At 35.4% G+C, this 18,683-nt stretch overlaps 1 protein-coding gene and 1 pseudogene across 3 annotated transcripts; both read right to left on the reverse strand.

Annotated features, from left to right (window-relative positions):
* Positions 1 to 8,071: 8,071 nt before the first annotated feature.
* LOC129902912 (uncharacterized) lies at positions 8,072 to 13,208 on the reverse strand (annotated as a pseudogene).
* LOC129902913 (uncharacterized) lies at positions 8,658 to 17,610 on the reverse strand. Of its 3 annotated transcripts, none has more exons than XM_055978360.1 (5): positions 17,520 to 17,610; positions 16,061 to 16,499; positions 15,015 to 15,079; positions 14,744 to 14,875; positions 8,658 to 8,758 (listed from the first exon to the last, which is right to left on the reverse strand). In XM_055978360.1, the coding sequence occupies exon 2, from the start codon at positions 16,481 to 16,483 to the stop codon at positions 16,097 to 16,099; it is 387 nt and encodes a 128-aa protein (XP_055834335.1). In that variant the 5' UTR covers positions 16,484 to 16,499; positions 17,520 to 17,610; the 3' UTR covers positions 8,658 to 8,758; positions 14,744 to 14,875; positions 15,015 to 15,079; positions 16,061 to 16,096. The 3 variants fall into 3 exon arrangements, with proteins under 3 accessions (XP_055834335.1, XP_055834336.1, XP_055834334.1); XM_055978361.1 differs by having other exon boundaries at positions 14,744 to 14,885; XM_055978359.1 differs by having other exon boundaries at positions 14,744 to 15,079.
* Between the last annotated feature and the right edge of the window lie 1,073 nt (positions 17,611 to 18,683).

Raw genomic sequence — 18,683 nt, forward strand, 5'->3', positions numbered from 1 at the left:
ATTTTGCCACTTTGTGAAAGGATTGTGGTCAGAATCTCTATTGCAGTTTTATAGATTGAGTGTATATCAAAAAGGGTCAGGATATGACTACTATAATGACATCGATGCTTACTTGGTTAGATTATGGATTGTGTTACTTCTGCTAGCGACCTTACCTATGAAAAAAATGTATATCGCTTGGGATAGAGATAGAATGGGTCGAATTTGATAATGTTTTGTAGTTATTCAATGAGTAGGAAGGTGCGAGTCATTTGAGGTACAGTCTTCTCGATAGGTATAATGTGTTCTAGGGATAGATCTTAGATACGATTAATGCGTTTAGGTTGTTGAGTATATTTCAAACATTCTAAATAAGGATCGGTGACTTTATCGTAAGCTCTAAGAAAGTGGATCGATATAGGAACGACAAGATTATGGGTACAAGAAGACCCAACAAGTAAACTTGGGTAAAGGCAATCGAAGATTTTAGTAAGAACGTGCATATAAAATTGGGTTAGACCTTTGGAAGTGGTTGATTTTATGATAGAGGTGGAGGGGGTGAAGCCAGATAGCTTCGCTATAGAGCCCATTGTTATGCTTTCCCTGGGATGTCAGAGGCAGAGACATTCGATGTTGTTGTCACAGGTACTATTCTGGTCTGCGATCGCTTGGCTTTTGTATTGTTTGATCTTGGATCCACATTTTTTTATGTATCTTTCGTATTTGCTGATGGACTCGATTTACATTGTGACTTACTTAACATGCCTATTCGTGTTTGTACTACTGTTGGTAAGTCTGTGCTAGTTGAGAAAGTGTATAAGTCTTGCCTTGTGACTTTTGTGGAGAGCAGAACTTATGTAGATTTGATTATTCTAGAGATGATTGACTTTGATGTAATCTTGGGTATGACTTGGCTCTCTCCAAATTTTGCTATCTTAGATTGTAATGCTAAGACTATGACATTAGCCAAGCCTAGGATGGATCAATTGGTATTGGAGGGTGACTATCTTCCCGCTCCAGGACGGATTATCTCTTTTCTTCATGCTAAGAGGTTGGTAAGTAAGGGTTGTTTAGCCTTCCTAGCACATCTCAGGGATGATAGTTCTGGAGTGCCATCGATTGAGTCTATTTCGATAGTGCGTGAGTTTATGAATATTTTCCCCGCATATTTACCTGGTATGCCACCTAATAAATATACAGATTTTTGTATCGACCTGGAGCCCGACAATCGCCCTATTTTCATTCCACCTTATAGAATGGCTCTGACTGAGTTGAGAGAGTTGAAGGCCCAACTTCAGGAGTTGTTGGGTAAATGTTTTATTAGAACGAGTGCCTCTTCTTGGGGTGCTCCAATTTTATTTGTGAAGAAGAATGATGGTAGCCTTCGTATGTGCATAGACTATAGGCAGCTGAACAAGGTAACTATTATAAATAGGTATCCTCTTCCTCGCATTGGTGACTTATGATGCAGAGAAGTTAGCCAAACTCTATATCCGCGAGATTGTTCGATTACATGGAGTTCCGATTTCTATCATATCAGATAGAGGTACGCAATTTACTTTTAACTTTTGGAGGACCTTGCATGCTGAGTTAGGTACTAGATTGGACCTTAATACTGCATTTCACCCTCAGACCGATGGGCAATCTGAGAGGACAATTCAAGTGCTAGAGGATATGCTTCATGCATGCGTAATAGATTTTGGTGATCATTGGGATTAGTTCCTACCCTTAGCAGAGTTTTCGTATAATAATAGCTATCACTCAAGTATTGATATAGCTCCGTTTGAGGGATTGTATGAGAGGAGATGTAGGTCTCCTATTAGTTGGTTTGATGCGTTTGAGGTGAGACCTTAGGGAACTGATCTTTTGAGGGAATTATTAGAGAAGGTGAAATTCATTCAGAAGAAGCTTCTAGCAGCTCAGAGCAGACAGAAGGAGTGTGTAGACCGAAAGGTCAAGAACATGGAGTTTATGGAGGGAGAACAAGTGTTGTTGAAGGTTTCACCCATGAAGGGTGTGGTGAGATTTGGTAAGCGAGGTAAGCTCAGTCCGAGGTATTTTGGGTTGTTTGAAGTTCTTAAGCGTGTTGGAGAAGTGGCCTATGAATTGGCTTTACCTCCAGGTTTGTCTAGGGTGCACCCAGTGTTTCATATGTCTATGCTATAGAAATATCATGGTGATGGAAACTATATTATTCTCTTGAATTCAGTCTTGTTTGATGAGAAATTGTCTTACGAGGAGGAGCCTGTAGCTATTCTTGATAGGGAGGTCTGTAAGTTGAGGTCAAGGAAGATTGCGTCTGTGAAGGTTCAACAGAAGAATCGTCCGGTTGAGGAGTCAACTTGGGAGACTGAGGCAGATATGCGTGGAAGATATCCACATATGTTCGTCGAGTCAGGTACCCTTTTCAATCCTCGCTCTTCTTTTGACCGTTCGGGGACGAACGGTGGGTAAATTGGTATCTATTGTAACGACCCATTATGTCATTTTGAGAAATAGAGCTTTTTAGTTCATAAAAGACGCATTCCGTATTTTCTTATGAGTACGTTAGACTATTCGATAACCATATTTATTTAGTTGAGGGGTAAATTTAAATAACTAATTTAATTAGTGGGCTAAGTTGGTATTTTACTTAATATTCTATACCAATTATTAAAGAAAAAGGATAGGGTTTATTAATTTCGATTCAGAAAAGAAAAAGAAGAAAATAAATAATAATAATAATAAAAAAAACAAATATATATATATATATATAAAAAAAATGTGATGGCATTAAGCCATCAGATGTAACAACGGCGTAAACACGAAAATAAACGCAGAAACTAGGAGAAAAAAAAATACGGAGGAAGAAAGAAAAGAAAAGGGAAAAGAAAATTAAAGGAGAAGAGAAAAATAAAGATTTTCATTCCAAAGCGTCAAGGTAATTATTTTCATCCTTTCCATTAAATTTTTATGTGATTATGAATATATTTTTAGGGTATATTGGTGGAGAAATAATGTTGAAATAAGAAAATATGACCCTAGGGTTCTTCACATAAAATCTTGATTTGGGGGTTGAATAACGATCCGTTTTAGCTGAAATTTGACATGTGAGTTTATTTTATCATGAGAGAACATAATCGAAAAGAAAATTTCAGATTTGACTTCAATGACTCGGGATGACTTTTTGACCCAATTTTTTATTCGAAAATAAATATAGCAATATGGGTGTCATTGAGTTCGTATTCTTATGAAGATTATGTATTTGAACAGATTTTGATCGTTCGGAAGCGTTACGAAAGGCTCAAGTTTTAAAGTGATTATTTAATTTAATTGAGGTTTAACCCTAGTTTTAAAATTCAGAAAATATGGGAGTTTACATGTTAAGTGGCATCAAGATTAGGAACGCGACTATAGAATTGAGTGAGTTATTGGGTCTAGGTTAAACATATATATAATATTGGTGTTTACGGATTAGTTTACTTATAAATATTATATATTGATAGATTGAAATTGGTCTGAGGCATTGAAGAAAGAAAAGACATTGGTGGATTAGCTTGCTTTACTTCGGTTCTTCGATTGAGGTAGGTTATGGTTTTTATTCTATATCATAGATATATTCTTAATAGTGATTGATATTCATTGGGTAATGTGTGAAATTTACTACGCATTTAATTGTTGTGGTTTGGATAGTTGATATGTTGTTGTGATTGGTCTGAAATCCCGAGGCCATGAAATCCATAATCTTGAACTTGCCCTATCAAAAATGGTGCCTTGAATAAAGAAGGCTTGATGAAATATTGTTAATGAAGTGGAATGTAATCATGAATAATGATAAATTAACTATATTTGGATCGGGTGTCACATTCTGACACAATATATTTGGATCGGGTGTCACGTTCCGACACGACATATTTGGATCGGGTGTCACGTTCCGACACAGTATATTTGGATCGGGTGTCACGTTCCGACATGATATATTTGGATCGGGTGTCACGTTCCGGCACGGTAATATTAAAGGAAAATAAATTAAAATGACTTAATGCTACCCAATCTCTAATAACTCATTTTCCAAAAGAGTGTGATGTGGAGGCATGAATCCTCCTGTGTGATCTTGATATTGTTGACTGGTTATGTAATTGTTCATTGGTTGCCTCCTGTTAAGTGTTATGGTTGATTTTTCACTATTATTTTATGTATATTAATTCCTATTTTGAGTCGACCGATGATATCTACTCAGTACATATTGTCCTGTACTGACCCCTACTTGTATCTTTTCTTGTTTTATTTTATGGGGTGCAGCGAGTGTTCCACCGACTTCGACTCGACCTCAGCTCTAGTCGGTCTCCAGTTCATAAGATTTCAGGGTGAGCTATCCTTCTAGCTGGCGATGGAATCTCTTATCATGGCATGGTGTCCTTAGTTTTCAGACACGTTATGTTATTTATTTATTTGGTGTTTGATAATTCGAGACTTAGTTTTAGAATTTAGATGTCCTTCATGTGATGACTTTCAGGTTTTGGGGAAAATATATTTATTTGAACTTCCGCGTTATTGTTATTAGTTGGAGTTTGTATCGTTGGTTCTCCCACCTAGGAGGTTAAGTGTGGGTGCCACTCATGGCCCATTTTGGGCCGTGACAGTTCTTTGAAAAGTTGTGATTTTTGAAAGTTTGGAGTTTTAAGAAGCTTAAGTTGTGAAATATTGATTTTGGATTCTTTCGGAGTTTCGAGTTACGAAATGAAATTTCGTCGATTTCATCAGCTCTGAAATGATGAAAAAAATAGTATATATATATATGGTATTATTCAATTAAATGTTTTGGATAACGTTTTTTATGTTTAAATGATACGTTAAAAAAATAGAATTATAGGATTAAAGTAAAATGAGATTGAGATGGAGTCTCAAAATGAAAACGGATAAAAAGTTAGTGAGATTATTTAACCACCATTACTGTTGGGATATACTATGAACCATGTAGTTGAGTTATAATATTTTATTTAATCTCTAGTAAAGATAATTTATTTTATTTTATCTTATATATTATAATAAAGTCTTTATTTGAGTAGATCATTATATTTATATGTGAGTCCATTGCTTATATAGTAGACGATTTTGTGTATGGAGTTAGAGTTATTTAACTCATACACAGAAGATTAAAATTATCGGTTCATATAAGTTATAAATTAAATGTTCACAATTAAAGATGAAGTTGGACAAACATCTTGATGATTGTAGCACAAAATTAAATAGAATTTGATCTTAATTATGGGAATAATACAATCCAAATTCTTGTGCTAGTACATTTAGTATGTATTTGATCGGACCAAATTGAGATATTTGTTTAGATTCTGAATTTTAATAAACAATATCTCAAGTCCACTACATGTACTTATAGTCGTAATCGTGATATAATTATTATGATCTATGTAATTTGATTTATTATTTTAATCTACTAAAATGTGATACTCTTTTAATGAGTCAATAAATTTCTAATAGATTGGATAATGACAAATAACATTAGTGAAATTACAATTAGTTGATAGAACTATGTCTCGATCTTGAGATAGAAGATACCCCTTTATGATTGCTTATATGTTTTCACGTGAAACTCTGCAGGTAGATTTTTATATCTGAGACTGAAATAAATTAAGTATAATGATAAAGGATTAAGTTTGTCAATAAATTAATTTTTTCAGAAATTTTGATTTAATTGATTGGTGTTGGTAATTCTAACATTATGGGTAAAATAAGATGTAGTGGTAGATTTTGAGATTAAATCGAGGCGTACAATTACAGATTTTTAGTGGAATAATTTATACTTTATTGCGATATGGTTAATTAATTCATTTGTGAATCATTGTCCTAATTGAAAGCCTCAGTTAAATATATCGACGGTCCCCACTATGCCTGATTAATTGACCACGTTTGAAAAAGAAGAACCAATTATTTTTTATATTGTTGATATTCTTTAAAAGATGGAATATTTGAAATTCAAATGTTGAGTTAATGGCAAAAGTGCTTGGCCTTAATGGCTGAAAACGTTTTTGTATTAATCACAATTGATTCTCACTTGAATGCCCCTCTTGATTGCTCATTAAGCCTAAAATTCGTTTGACTTTTCCTATTCATTCTTGAGTGAGAAAACTAGTATAAATAGGCTGAAGATGAGAAAAGAGAAATGATCCATTCGAAAAAGCAATACTTGCCCACAAAAGTACTTGGTAAAGAAATCAGGAAATAGTGAAAGATTGTAGCTTTCTGAATTTTGTTTTTAATTTACATTATTGTGTTATGTAAGATTAAGATCTATGATTATGTATCCGCTGTGTGCATATTCTACAGCCCGTACACATTTCCATGGGCTGTAGAACGGTCCGTAAGACTCAACCCTCAGGACCTTGGGCAAGTCCCCCTTATACGATGCTCTTCACGACCCGTGGTGAGGACGACGACCAGTAGACTATGTCGTGGAGGAGGAGATCTCAGTGACTTCTAAAGAGTGGTTCCACGAGGCCCTTCATGGCCCATCATGCGCTACAAGACCCATTATCCCGTCAATCAAATCTCCCATTTGACCAGAATTGACCCCCTACCTTCTACGGACTACTCCACGGTCCATGGAACGTTTCACGGACCGAAGAAGTAGATCATGCAGTACACTTCGGCAGTTTTTCATTGGGGTGTTTGGGTCTTTTTCCATTAGTTTAATTATGAACATGGACGTTTCTGGGGATTAATTCCTAGCCTATAACTAATTCCTAATACTCCTAAACCCTCATTCTTCCAAATCACAAGATCAAACCTCTTAAGTTTCTCCCAAATTCTCTCCAAGGAAAGAGATATGGAAAAATCTCCAAGCTTCTATTGAAAAGGGTTAATTCAAGCTTTCTAAGTCCCGCTATGTGGGAATTCAAACTATTTATTCTTAATGAACTCATGACCCAAATTATTTACTCTCTTACCCCACTTTCTCCTTTTTTATTTCGCGCATACAGTCAGCATCACTGTTATGAATTAATTATCCATGATACTCCATCGATATATTGATACCATATCGGTATCATATAAGACTGAACTTAATTATCTGTTATACTTTGTTAGTATATTGATACCCTATCGGTATCATATAGGATTGAGCTCTTTTTTTTTAAGAAATAAAAATGAAACAATTAAGAGGAAATTATTAAAGTCACAATCTTAATTACTACTCCAAATTGGTAGAAAATATATTCTTTGTGATACTCCATCGGTATATTGATATCATATCGGTATCATATAGGAGTGAGATTAGTCCTATGTGATACTCTGCCGGTAATGAGGCAATTAAGGATAAATATTTTTCCTTTTTGAGGTATAAATGTTCTTTTCCTTATCTTTTTGTTGTCGTTTTGAGGTATAATTGTTCTTTTCCCTATCTTTTTGTTGTCGTATGTCTGTGTTCAACAACCTTTTCTCCACAAGACTTTTAGCACTAAAATTCGCGCATTCCTTATGTTGTTGGGATAAGCAGAATATGTAGGATCAAATAGCAACTGCAGTTATTATGGGAAGTGTTTTTTTTTTAATTGTGTGTATTCCCCAATGGTTTGCTCTTAAAGTTCTCATTTTGGGAAGTTTTCGGTTAAAATGAGAATCTCCGATGAAAATAAATTAATATGTTACTCACTTTTTATCCTTATATAAATGGTGTTGCTTAAACAATTTTTGAAATGTATATATATTCAAGAGTAAGCTTAGCAATCTTTACCTTAGAATCATCTTAGGAACACATGTCCTCCAAGTAACTTTAGTTTTCTGCAATAAAAGTAAATTGGAGAGCATCTGGGAAAATCATATAAAGAAGAAATTTTGCAAAGTCAAAAGTATTAAAGTAACAACTACGCCTATATGAGCTTGTTTACCAAGACAAGATATAGGAGGAAGGTTAAAGAGGGTTAATCAAAAACAGCCTCTCTATCAAGGATAAGGTTGCGTACATCTTACTCTCTCCAAGCCCCATTTGAACTCAATATAATGAGTTTTTTAGTGCTTAAATAGTATTTTACATAAGACAATTAGTCTTCAAGAAGAATGCAATAACATTAGTTACTATTACATTGATGTTTGGGTATTGTATTAACCTGCAAAGATGATTAATTTAATCAAGCCAACTACATAGTATTGTGATAGCTGTAGAATTTCTCTTTATTATACCCAAACAGCACCTTTACTTGGCTTGCTATCAAGGCAGAAAAGTTTTACACTAGATCAGATGCAACGGAAAATTCATGGTATTCTAGACACTAAAAATGTCAGGACCAACAAAAGATGCCCTTCAATATCAGGAAGCAACTCGGACACCACCAACATTTTGTCAATGCTTTCAAGCATTGGCGACCATCCCTTCATGGAAGTCAGTGGGTAAGCTTCCTTCTCCATCAGTTCCTTCAGAATCTGCTTTTAGCTCGGATTTGGGTGACCAACCATACATCTTCCTTCTGGCTTCCCTACGGGCTTCTCGTTCTTCCAACTTTACTTCCTTAAATTGCTCTTCAAGTTTTGTTTCATCTTCAGGTGTAAAGAAAACTACCTCCATTTTCCCGAGCTCCTCATACAACTTCTCAATCTTAGCTTTCCAGAAGAGGCCTAATTCAGTGTCCATCTCATGGTAAGGTGTCTTCAGCAGGTACTCATCAATACCCCCTGCCTTGTCAATACATCGCAGGGCATGAGTTGTAACTTTTACACGAATCTGACGATCTAGGATATAGCTGAAAAGTCGTTCTCTTGCACATTAGGCTTCCAAGTCCTCCTCGACCTGTTCATATAAACAATCACAGTTTTATTTTTTGGGGAAAGCAAAGAATGGCAGCTTATTATGATTTACCACATAACATCGGAACTAAACTGCAGTCAAAAATATAACCTTACCTTTTCCATCTTTGGTAACCAAAGAGTAGCTAGAAAATAATGTCCTAGAACAAACATTTTGGCAATATACCAAATTCTAATTTGGGAATTATCAAGTTTTTTGAACAACTGAGATGTACTTCAGTCAAAACTTCAAGCAAAACATATATTTTTAATAAGGACTAATAGGATCAAGGATTCTCATGTTCACTGCTTTTTACCGTTTACCAAAACCATCCCAAAAAGGGTGATTCTTGAATCAGAAAATATAAATAAACTGAAACCTCACAAGGCATTTCCAAGGCAACCAAATGCAGCTCAAAATGAAACCCCTTCCAAGTTGTTATTACTCATTAACCAAAATTACCAAATTCTCATATGCCTCACTTTCATGTTGTAGAAGCTGCATAGCCTTGAGCAGAAACAGGCATAAAATCACATTTGGCTATAAATAAATTTTCTTTGAAGTGGTTGCCATTGTAAATGACATTCATTATAAGCAGTTAAAAGATGATTTCCATATTTACACAGTAAAACAGAAGATGCCTTCTGATAACTTCTAGCCAGTAACGAGATTTCACTTTTAGAACTTGATATTTTTTTCATTATTTTACAGAATCAATCCCAACTTCCAGTTTACCACAAACTTTCAAAAATTGAACATTTTAGATGAAAACTTGTTATGACCAACCGCGGCCCAATGTCAATACCTACACGGATGTGACAAAACTAGTTATTGGGCCGAGAAGAAGCAACAGAACTGGAAGCCCTTCACAAAGGTTGATTTGGGACCCAGGTCCAATTAACAACTAGCTAAAAGGACGACGGATGACAAAGAATGGTTTATGCCTATTGTGAAGAAACTGTTGTTCCTCTCATCTTCGTTCTAGAATCTAATATTCTCATCCTCATTCTTAAATCTATCCTTGTTACTTGTTAATTCAGTATTTTCATTGTAGTTCAATAGTTTTAAGTGTTGTCGTTGTAATTTGGTTATCTGTTAGTATATAATACTTGAGTATTCGTGTTGAGAATTCGGATTTGCTACATTGGTGCTTTCATTCAGAGGCCTCTATAATGGAGGACCAAAAAGTACTCGAGGCTTTTGTTGATGATTCAATCTGTGATTCTATCCAAGAAATGAGCGATTCTATCTCCAAAGATCACGCCAAATTCCGTTCGATGTTGCTGGAGGTTTTGGGGGGAAATGCTACGACCTCTTTTGAACCCCGAAACACAATTATAGACGCCAAATTATGGCAGTTTCGAGGCGAGAATCCGAAGGCTTGGATAGTCCAAGCAGAGCATTATTCGATTTCCATAAAATTGAGGAAGATCAGAAGCTTAGTGTAGTGTAGTTCTACCTTGATAATGAAGCATTGGAATGGTACCGGTGGTTATTTATGAATAATCAATTGATTCATTGGCCGCATTTTGCTGCTAAGGTGAGAATTTGATTTAAACAAAAGGGACTTGATTCCGCGAGAGGGAGATTCGCCAATCTCGGGCAGGTAACCTACGTGATTGAGTACCTAAATCGTTGTGAGGATATGTTGTCAAGCTTTCATGAGTCACATGTACTCTTCCCAGGCCACACATATGTTCATTCACAATGGAGCAACATAACCAACTCACTTTTACCACAATATTATGGTGAGCAATCAGAATGCCAAAGCAATGCGGGCAAGGTGTTTGATGAATTTTCCGATTGGGCTAAAGGTGCTATACTGGAACCACACAAGGTATGTACGATGACCAAAGATACTATTGAAACACATTTCCCTAGTGATTCTGAGGATCTTGTTGCCCTGAGTGATGTGACCAATGACTATGTTGTTGCTGAAAATAAAGACATGAATGAGGGAGAGACTTCACTTATCATTCCTACTGAAGATGATGTGATTGCCGAATTTTTCCCATGCCTATTCGCCTAGCCCTCTCTGCCCTTGATGATTTTGAGGATCTAACATTGTGTGTAAGCATGAAAAATGGCTTACCCCCTTGCTATTGGTTTGACACTGGACAGCATACTTCTCAGCTCAAACACAGCTTGGGAATGGGTTGCTCACAATTTGCTACTCAACATGTGCGCGAACCACGTCCTAGGTACCTCATAGTTGTTCCTGTCAATACAGCGATTTTGGAGCGGTTAGTGGGGAACCAATTGAGGGTTGCACAAAGGCAGAACAATTGGATCGCATTGAGTTCTCTTTATTTTGTTTTCACGACAGCCTTTCGCCAAACAGCGATTCTGACTGGAGCATGACTCTTCAACCTTATTTTTCATTGTTTCTCTCGCCTTTGCAAATCGTCCATTTGATCCTGGTATACATGGTATTCTTCTATCCTGTGGTGCCAATGAGAATATGTTTCCAAATAGTAGTTCTGTTTCTACTTATTTTTTAGTAGTTACAGTGTTGGGTGAACAAGTTTGTGGTCATTGGCTGAAACATGTAGGCACTGATGCATCTAAACATTTTAGTAGTTCCTTAAAATTTCTGTTAGCACTCAATCATGTTAGTTTAGTGCAACATACATGGATAAAGCAGTGGAATGCACTACTTGAACACATTGACCCACATTATGCTAATATTATTAAGCTTAAGAAAACTAGGCAATGGAAGGGTCTTGAGCATAACTCTTCAGTGAATCTGATGTCACTATATACCATCACCTACAGAGGATGGCATCTGGGTGCACAGTACTATGGAGGAACAAGCATTTTGGCATGGTCGAGAGACCATATCAGAGTCCACATCTTTCACATAGTTATCAGACTAACCCGAAAAAGTCTTTTAGTGTCCCAATGTTTTTCAAGACCATGTCATGCAAATTGGATGCAAGCACTGGTTATATTGACTGGAAGCAACTGGAGAAATGTGCCCCATTGTTTAGACCAAAGTTAATTGTTACTAAGGCAAGTGCTTATGCTATATAATCGTGGACGTCTCCGCAAGGTATGTAACAAGCAAGAAGTTTTTCTCTTGGCATACATGGCACATATCAGTGGCTTGGTTGCTTCTTGGGTCAAGTGTTCTCCTTTTGAGTTGCAGCTGTTGTTACATGTGCTACACAATTTATGGGTGCTAAAGTTTACACTACAATTGTGTTTGGAAAGAGCTTGTTTGCATTTGAGGGTTTTGGTAATGAGCAGACCGTCTTTTATATTGTTTCCAGGTTGGTGGTTCATGTTGTTGCAAGAACTATACTAGATCACATACTATTTTTTCCCAACATTACACAGTTTGTCTTGGCTACAATTGGTGGGGAGCATGCTATTAACACTATTCTTGACTCGAACCTTGAGGACAAGGTTCTTATTAAGGACAGGAGTATTGTTATGAACTAGCCTCGTCCAATGTCAATACCTACACGGATGTGACACAACTAGCTATTGGACCGAGAAGAAGCAACAGAACTGGAAGGCCTTCACAAAGGTTGATTTGGGACCCATGCCCAATTAATAACTAACTAAAAGGACGACGGATGAGAAAGAACGGTTTATGCCTACTATAAAGATATTGTTTGTTCCTCTCACCTTTGTTCTAGATCTAATCTTCTTATGCCCATTCTTATATCTATCCTTTGTTACTTGTTGATTCAGTATTTTCTAGTGTATTTCAATAGTTTAAGTGTTGTGGTCGTAATTTGGTTAATAGTTAGTATATAATATTTGAGAATTTGGGTTTGCTACGAAACTACTCAGTCCACTACGTTAGCAGACTAGCATTTAATACAATACCATTGAATGCTATAAAACAACAACTAATGAATTTCCTGTCTCTTTCGATAGAGGAAATTGTGAGAAACTCCTAAATGGATGAAAACATACCTAATTAATAATAGAAAATTGCCTAGAAATTGAAACAACATCCGAGCAAGGTAATCTAAAGAAGAAACTTAACAAAATCTCACATTTAGCGTAGAAATAGAAAATTGCGAAGAAGAAAAAACTCACCTATTTCCGCCCTTCTCGCTGACCCTATTACCAAACTGAATGTGGCGGCCAGCAAAGAGGCCACGCTGAGCACGGCCCATGACGACTTTTGCATTTGGTACGCATTTCTCAAGCCGTTGTTTAACTCTAGATGCCAAGTTCTTCTCTCCACCTATATTCTTCACTATCTTTTTCATCATTTCTCTGGATCTGAACGCCATTTCTTCCCTTCCACTTCCCACTTCGGATACAAATTTCTACTTGATTTCAATGGAATTTGAGGTTTAGGGGTTTTTACAAGAGCTGAGAAAGCAGATTTTTATTCATTTTCCACAATACTCTCTATATGAGCCCGTTTGGATGGACTAAAAAAAAGTAACTTTTATGTATGAAGTGTTTTTAGAACTTTTATAAATGCTGAAAGTTATTTTTATAAATAAGCAGTTGAGTGTTTGGATAAAAGTGTTTATGCTGAAAATAAGTTGTTGATGTATTTGGCAAATAAGTGTTGTTAAGCACTTATTTTCTGTCAAAATGACTGAAATACCTTTAAAGCTGTTAACACCATAATAAGTTGATTTAAAAGATTCTTAAACTCTAAAGTTGATTTTAATCAAAAGTAATTTATAATGTAAAATCACTTCCACTATAAAATGTTTATTTAAGTTAATTTTTTTATAAATACATGTCCCATTTACGCTTTCTAATGAAGTTTGTTGGAGTAATGTGGTCATTACTTTCGTATCTTTTGTTTCCAACCGAAACCACTCCACTATATTTTTTTATAAATACATGTCCCATTTACGCTTTCTAATGAAGTTTGATGGAGTAATGTGGTTGCTTTAGTATCTTTTGTTTCCAACCAAAACCACTCCACTATAAATACGAGAAGTGGAAAATATTCATATAATACAAGCATCAAGCATTAGAAATGTCGCTAGCAACATATCACGAAACCCCATCCAATAGACATCAATTCCATCCATCTCTATTTAAATGAGTGTGTGCTCTACGTCCTTGTCTAATCTCATTTTCACACAAATCTATAAATTTAATGTTGGCATCATCATCCCACTTAGCATTACTTCGTGCTTTACTAGTTTCCGGCATAATTGAATGTAAACAATCTGAAGAAAGGAATAGAACGATGGGACATGTATTTATAAAAAAATCTGAAGAAGAAAAAACTTATGAATGATGTGCTTAAATATTTTGTTTGTTGGGTAGTTGATTGATTAGATAAGGAATAAAGGATTTTGAATTTATTTTTATTGTTGCAGGTAAAGATCACATTTTTAGAAGAAATTTCATTAATCATAATCACTGTTTAGGTGATAACATGTAAAAAAATACATTTTTCTAATTGATATCTGCACATATTTATGGAAAAATGGTTCTTTAACCCTCTGTTTCAAACTATATGCCTTAATTTGATTTTGCACATATATTGAAAAGCTTAAAACTGAAATATTAGTTGAGAGAACATGTTGTATATCGGCCTTCGAAACTATGAAGTACCACTATGAAGTACCACTAAAGAAGCAGAAGTTAAACAAACAAATGAATAAATCCTTCGAAGAAAAATTCTGGGGTCTAATCAAAAGTGTCTAAAATTGATTCTTTACATAAAATTTACAGAAAAATGGAACAAGCTCAAATATGAAACTATGAAGACCACTAACAGAAGCAGAAATTAAACAACCAAATGAAACCAAAAATGTCTAAAATTGATTCTTTTCATACCATTCAACCAAAACAAATGGAACGACAAGCTCAAATATGAAACTATGAAGTACCACTAACAGAAGCAGTAATTAAATAACCAAATGAACAATCCTTTAAAGAAAAATTATGGTTCTAACCAAAATTGTCTAAAATTGATTCTTTTCATACCATTCAACAAAAAAAAGGGGAACAACAAGCTCAAATATGAAGATATGCAGAGATTTAACTTACCTCAAAAGGGGATTTATGACATCTACAATGGAGAGATTGTGGAGTGACGGAGGAAGAACTCTTGTTGGTGGGAGAATTCCAGACGTTAGTCTCCGTCTTCTCTTCAATCCCCTTCTCTCTCTCTCACCCAAACTGAAGAAATCTCAAGATCGACAAAGGAGAAAATTGTTAGAAACCAAAGCAAAATCAGATTTCACAATGTCAGCAGCTTCAACAATGGCGGTTGTGGGAGCATCAAGCTCGTGGTCCAGAGCTATGATACAGATCTCACCTTACACTTTCTCCGCTGTCGGAATTGCCATAGCTATTGGCGTCTCTGTTCTTGGTGGACGTTGGCTGAAGAAATGAGGAAAATAGATGTGAATTTTAGGGTTAAAAATAAAGAGGTAATTTGAAAATTTAGTTAAAATATAAGGGATATAAAAGTAATTTCCATGGTCAAAGAAAATTGATTTAAGCACTTCAAAAAAAAAGTTAGGAATCCTAACTTTTCATTTTTGGGTGACTTTAAAAACTTTATGGCTTAAATTTGTGTTTACATTAATATTAACAGCACTTATTTGCCAAACACATCAACAACTTATTTTCAGCATAAGCACTTTTATCCAAACACTCATCTGCTTCTTTATAAAAATAACTTTCAGCACATAAAAGTTCTAAAAGCACTTCATACATAAAAGTTACTTTTTTTAAACCCATCCAAACGGGCTCTAAATAGTACGAAGAAAGGGAGTAAGATGAGAGTGCCATCTTAAGTCCTGCAGAATATGTATTAAAGAAATCTACTAAATATTTGACTGTGAACCCAATTGTGGACGGCTACACTGCAAATCTTGGATCTGCCTTTGTTTGAATACGTGTTGATCTCGTTCTATTCCATCTCAGTTGCCCAGGCTCAACTATGACTCCAACTTCTTCAACTATAGTTGCGAGACTTGAACAGAAGTGCAAAACAAAGGAATATAATGAAAAAAATGCCATACATAAAAAAAGAAAAAGTATAGATGACTGATGAATAGAACCTATCGTTTTTTTAGTTGCTTGAAGGATACTGACTTCGAAGGGATTTAAGAACACAAAATATGCAGATTATACTATCCAATTCATCACAAATATCCCAAAATTCTCCTCCATACACGAAAAAAACATTTATCTAGTATCTACTAAACAAAATTTATGGCAATGTATCTGTCTATTGGACTCACTTAGGAAGTTCACGGATCTGGAAAAAAAATAAAGCATAATCAAATTTGAAGAGTCGACTACATATTAAGTACAATTAATTTACTGAGACGATATATAATTCACTTTTTGTACCTTGTAGGCGTGTGATAGGAGGATCAACGCACTATTCTAGTGGAAGTTAGGGCGAGAAATGTCATTTTCATTGTCATCCAAAATAAGTTTCACTCCATTGTTCTTAAGGCCGTTAACTATAGCCCAAACTTTTGTGCGATTCTTGAAACCTATTTTCTCAACCTCCTTATTTACATTGACATGGATCCCGTTTTCTTGCCCCTGATCAAGACCCTCCACTTTGAGACGCATTGCCAACACTTCTCCTACGATTGCTGCTGCCTTTGCATTGCAAATTCTACCGCACTCCAGAGACTGTTTCACTGAATGTTCAACCGTAGATGATGTTGCTACAATTCGTCCGTTGTTTCTATCTACCACATTTGCAGTGATGTACTTCAACGAAATGAACAATCTCAACACATACCTCCTTAGCAACGTCATGTTTCAAAAATCCAATCTGTTGAAAAGGAAGTTCAGTTAGTGAGAGCATACATTTAACATCTCTAGCAAACAGGTAAAAGTCCATATTTTCCTTCCAAAAAAAAATATAAATCAAGTTCAATCTTTTGCATAAATCAGAGAATACTCGAAAGGTCTTCACAGTAGTTAAATATGTCCAATAAGTTAAGACTATGACGAACCTAAAGACTATTGAGTTTCTTCCATAATATTCAATCAAAGTCCTCTAAAATCTTGCTGCTTCTCACATTCTGAATGGTAATTAGGAAGATAAAATTAAGCTCGAACTTGCAACAATGATCAACTCGATACTACTAAAAAAACAAAAATTGAACTGACAAATTTTATAGCTAAACAACAAAATCCGTCACTAAATGATGACTTATCGACAGATTATCAAAAGATGTTGTTACTGCTAGTCGGCTACATTCCTCGGGAGTGAGTTATTAAGCTCCACATCTCCTGTATTGTTTTGCGAGCTATTGCACAATAGCGGGTTTACCTAGTAAACACCTGAATGGTTGCTCTAATTAATGAAAGGATTTGGAATATTAATTGACACAAAGAATTATTTCCCAAAAGGTTGAAAACTCACTACAAGAGGGTAAAGATTCCATCTTTTCTGCCAAAACCCTTACTACCCATTAACATTACAGGACATCAAAGAAGAATTACTAACAGAAGTACTCAAATACATGATTGATACAACTTTCAGCCATTAGCTGAAATACAAATTTTAGCCATTTTTGATACCTAAGGCAAACCTGCAGCCTCTACCCCTCTAGGTGCGCACCTGGTGTTAAAATCGCTCATGTACAATAGCTCGCAAACCACACCATACATGTAAAACACACTAGGCAATCCCGAAACAGAAATGCATAATTGGATAAATTAAACTACAAAGTAGCTTTCTCGATGGGGAGAGGATAATTGCAATTCAATTTATAAATCGGGGAAAAAAGGGATAAGAGCTATCGCTTTGTGAGAAGAATATGTAGATATAGCAATCGGAACTCACCACTTGATTTGCCGGAGAAAGAGCAGGAGAGGAGGAAGTTCGACGGCCAACGGAGAGTGGTCTGAACGCGCCGAAGTAGACTCGCGCAATTTCAAATTGGGGCTGATATCCTTCGGTATTCGGGTCCATATAACCCGCTAATAGTATTGGGCTTTCAGTTTGAAATCCATTGATTGGGCCTGTCTTGAATCTAATCAGGCCCCAAATGTTTTTTTAAAAAAAATATATATATTTATAACCTATATATCATATTTTTGTTTATTCCTACCACGAAAAAACTTATATAATGTGGAAAAATATAAATAAGAAAAACTATAATAGAAATAGAAAGAAATTACTATATCAATCTTTTTCTTTCTTCAATACTACGCATGTATTGAGATTTAAAACTTATCATAAAAAATATTCAAATAAAATATTACTCTCTCTCTCTCTTTCTATAATTTCAAAGCAATAAATTTCTTTTAAAATATAGAAAATGCAGTGATAATAATACTATGGAGAAACATAAACTTAAAGTTATCTTAGAGTATATTCCTCTAGACAAAGAGTATTAACTTTGCAGTCTTCGGGAGGAAAAACTCTTTGTATTTGTTCTTTCGATTTCTGATTAAAGGCCTTCTAACCTGATTCTTCATATCTAATTCTTCTATCTAGGCTCACGCCCTTGATAAGTTGGAGGTATGTCTTGTCTAATCATCTCTACCAAATACTTCTTTAAACAACCTCTGTCTCTCTTCAGGTCTGCCATTGCCAGTCTTTCACACCGCCTCCTTGGAGCATATGTGCATCTTCTTTTCATATTTTTGAACCATCTCAACATTGACTTCCTCAACTTATCCACCATAGATGTCATTTCTATCTTTCATTGTTCCTAATCTTATGTTTCCTCGTATGTCCACTCAACATGCTAATTTTTACTACTTTCATCTTCTGGACATGCAAGGTCTTGATCGATAAAAATATTACTTACATTAGAATAGATGGATTAGTCTAGGTCACATCTAAATTTAGTCATGGATCCGTTTGAAATCGGACAATTTTAGCTAAGATTGGAAGAAATCGTTATTGAAAGGAGAGTGGAATTAACCAAATAACATAACGGAGAACAAAATTGAACAACAAAAAAAAGTATAAGAGTATATTTGACCCTTTTCCCTATAT

The sequence above is a fragment of the Solanum dulcamara genome, chromosome 9 (assembly GCF_947179165.1).
Source record: "Solanum dulcamara chromosome 9, daSolDulc1.2, whole genome shotgun sequence".
In the NCBI taxonomy this organism is placed as follows: domain Eukaryota; kingdom Viridiplantae; phylum Streptophyta; class Magnoliopsida; order Solanales; family Solanaceae; genus Solanum; species Solanum dulcamara.

Coding starts and splice junctions, on each gene's coding strand:
- LOC129902913 (XM_055978360.1), bottom strand. CDS start 16,483: ATGACGTTGCTAAGGAGGTATGTGTTGAGATTGTTCATTTCGTTGAAG.